At 44.5% G+C, this 1,938-nt stretch overlaps 1 protein-coding gene across 1 annotated transcript; it reads right to left on the reverse strand.

Moving 5' to 3' along the window:
• Positions 1-376: 376 nt before the first annotated feature.
• On the reverse strand, positions 377-1,855 carry SARC_15051 (hypothetical protein; the record flags this gene model as incomplete). The annotated part of the gene is made up of 3 exons (XM_014290818.1): positions 377-586; positions 861-1,027; positions 1,671-1,855. Coding segments are annotated over 3 exons (562 nt in total), but the record flags the coding sequence as incomplete, so codon positions are not given.
• Positions 1,856-1,938: the final 83 nt, after the last annotated feature.

Here is a 1,938-nt window from a genome sequence, read left to right on the forward strand (position 1 = left end):
CGCGCGCGCGTGAGTGAGTGTGTGTGTGGCACACGGAATGCAAAGATAGTGCTGGTTTGCGTGTAAAGTGTGACGCATAGATGCTTATGATTATATACCTCGATGAGAGCATAAGCGCGTCAGTGCTATTGAGAATGGTAAAATCCAACTGTTTGTTGCCCCAAGTTAGTATATAGTACCGAAATGTCTCGAGGTAGGTAATATATAAATATGTACTCCATACCTTTGCACCTTTAGCGGTATCTATGCAACACATGCATGTGTGTATAAACACTCAATGCGACATTCGGTTTGGGTAGACACAAAATCAAACCGCAAAAAGACCCCAAAGAATGGAAACGGAAATTCTTTGTCCTAAACGTCAGCATATACCTACCTGCCGGTGTCGATGACCTGGAATTGGGTTCAGCACTTTCCCCAATCCCGATTTCTTCGCCGTTTTGATCCAAAAAGGAGAACTCCAATAGGGTTTCAAAGCAGGCGGTGGCCAGTGCTTCTTTGACCATCAGACTGCCCGTGTGAGGGTCAACATCGGGCTCACTCTGGATATGGGCGAAGGCTACTTCTGTGTTCTCCAGTACAGATCCTGAGGGGAGATATGAAAGGTAAATACATGTACTTAAGATGAATATATATATAAGATTCATACATGTGCATACATGAAATGAATATATATACTTCAGATTCATACATGTGCATAGATAATGAGCGTACATGCGCGTACATGTGCGAAGGCTACTACCGTCTTCTCTAGCACACCTCCTAACGAGAGTTCCTAAAGAATAATACATACACTCGCCATACACACACCAAACCCTAAACCCCCAAACCAGCAGCGGCGCACAGTGCTACCCACCTACCTCGTTGTAGTGTCATGATAATCTGGTTGACCAATTCCTCGGGCAAGTACTGTATGTGTGGCAGGCAGAAGTCCTGCACTAATCCAATTAGTTGCAGGTCCAGGGATTCGTCTCTGTGCCGCTCCTCAATGGGCGGGATGAAGGGGCTGTCGATTAATTCTTCGTCCCTGAAATTAGTGTGCGAGTGATGAGGTGGATAAGAATCAATTCGCACATTAATCTCGTACAGCCTCTGTACTGTTCGTATGTAGTGAGTGAGATGACGGGACTGCCAATTGATTCTTCATCCCTGAAATTAATGTGCGCGTGGACTGGCACCTCTGTACTATACATATACAGTGCGTGGGCTGACGGGACTATCAAACAATTTATCATCCCTACAAAGTATTAGGCAAACAAATAGATGGGTTACAAATTAATTCACAAACTAATTTGATATTAATGCTACACCAATACATTCGTGTACAGCGAGTTACTCGTACAGTAGCCAGAGAACTTCATTTGTGCAGAACTTTAGAGTTGTGATATCGGTAGCGGTTCTACCCGACACAGCAATCGACGCTGTAATGAAATACACACTCACTCACATTAAGATACACACGTACACATGCATACATAAATAAATACGAACATACACACCTACATACACACTCACGCACTCACTCACACAAGCATACATACACACATTCAGATACAAACACACATAAACACACACACACACACGCTCACACAAACACACACACACACACACACACACGCTCACACACAGACAGAGAGAAAAGGACAGATACGCCATATCCTCTCTCTTACCCGTCGCAGAACAAGTAGTCATCCAGTAAATCAAAGAAGGCTCTGAATGTGGTGGTGCTCTCAACGGTGTGTTTGCCTTCACTCAGCACTCGACATTGCACAGGAAACGTGTCTCGGGCAATGGCAACGAGTGTCGATACAGCAACACGCCATGTTTGAGGCTCCACGTGGTACTTTTTCAGCATACCCTGGCGTAGTGGTTGTGGACAGGTGTGTGTAAATGAACATCGTTGATGCATATATGAATTGGTGAATTGGTGAATTGATA

Source organism: Sphaeroforma arctica (assembly GCF_001186125.1).
Source record: "Sphaeroforma arctica JP610 unplaced genomic scaffold supercont1.5531, whole genome shotgun sequence".
In the NCBI taxonomy this organism is placed as follows: domain Eukaryota; class Ichthyosporea; order Ichthyophonida; genus Sphaeroforma; species Sphaeroforma arctica.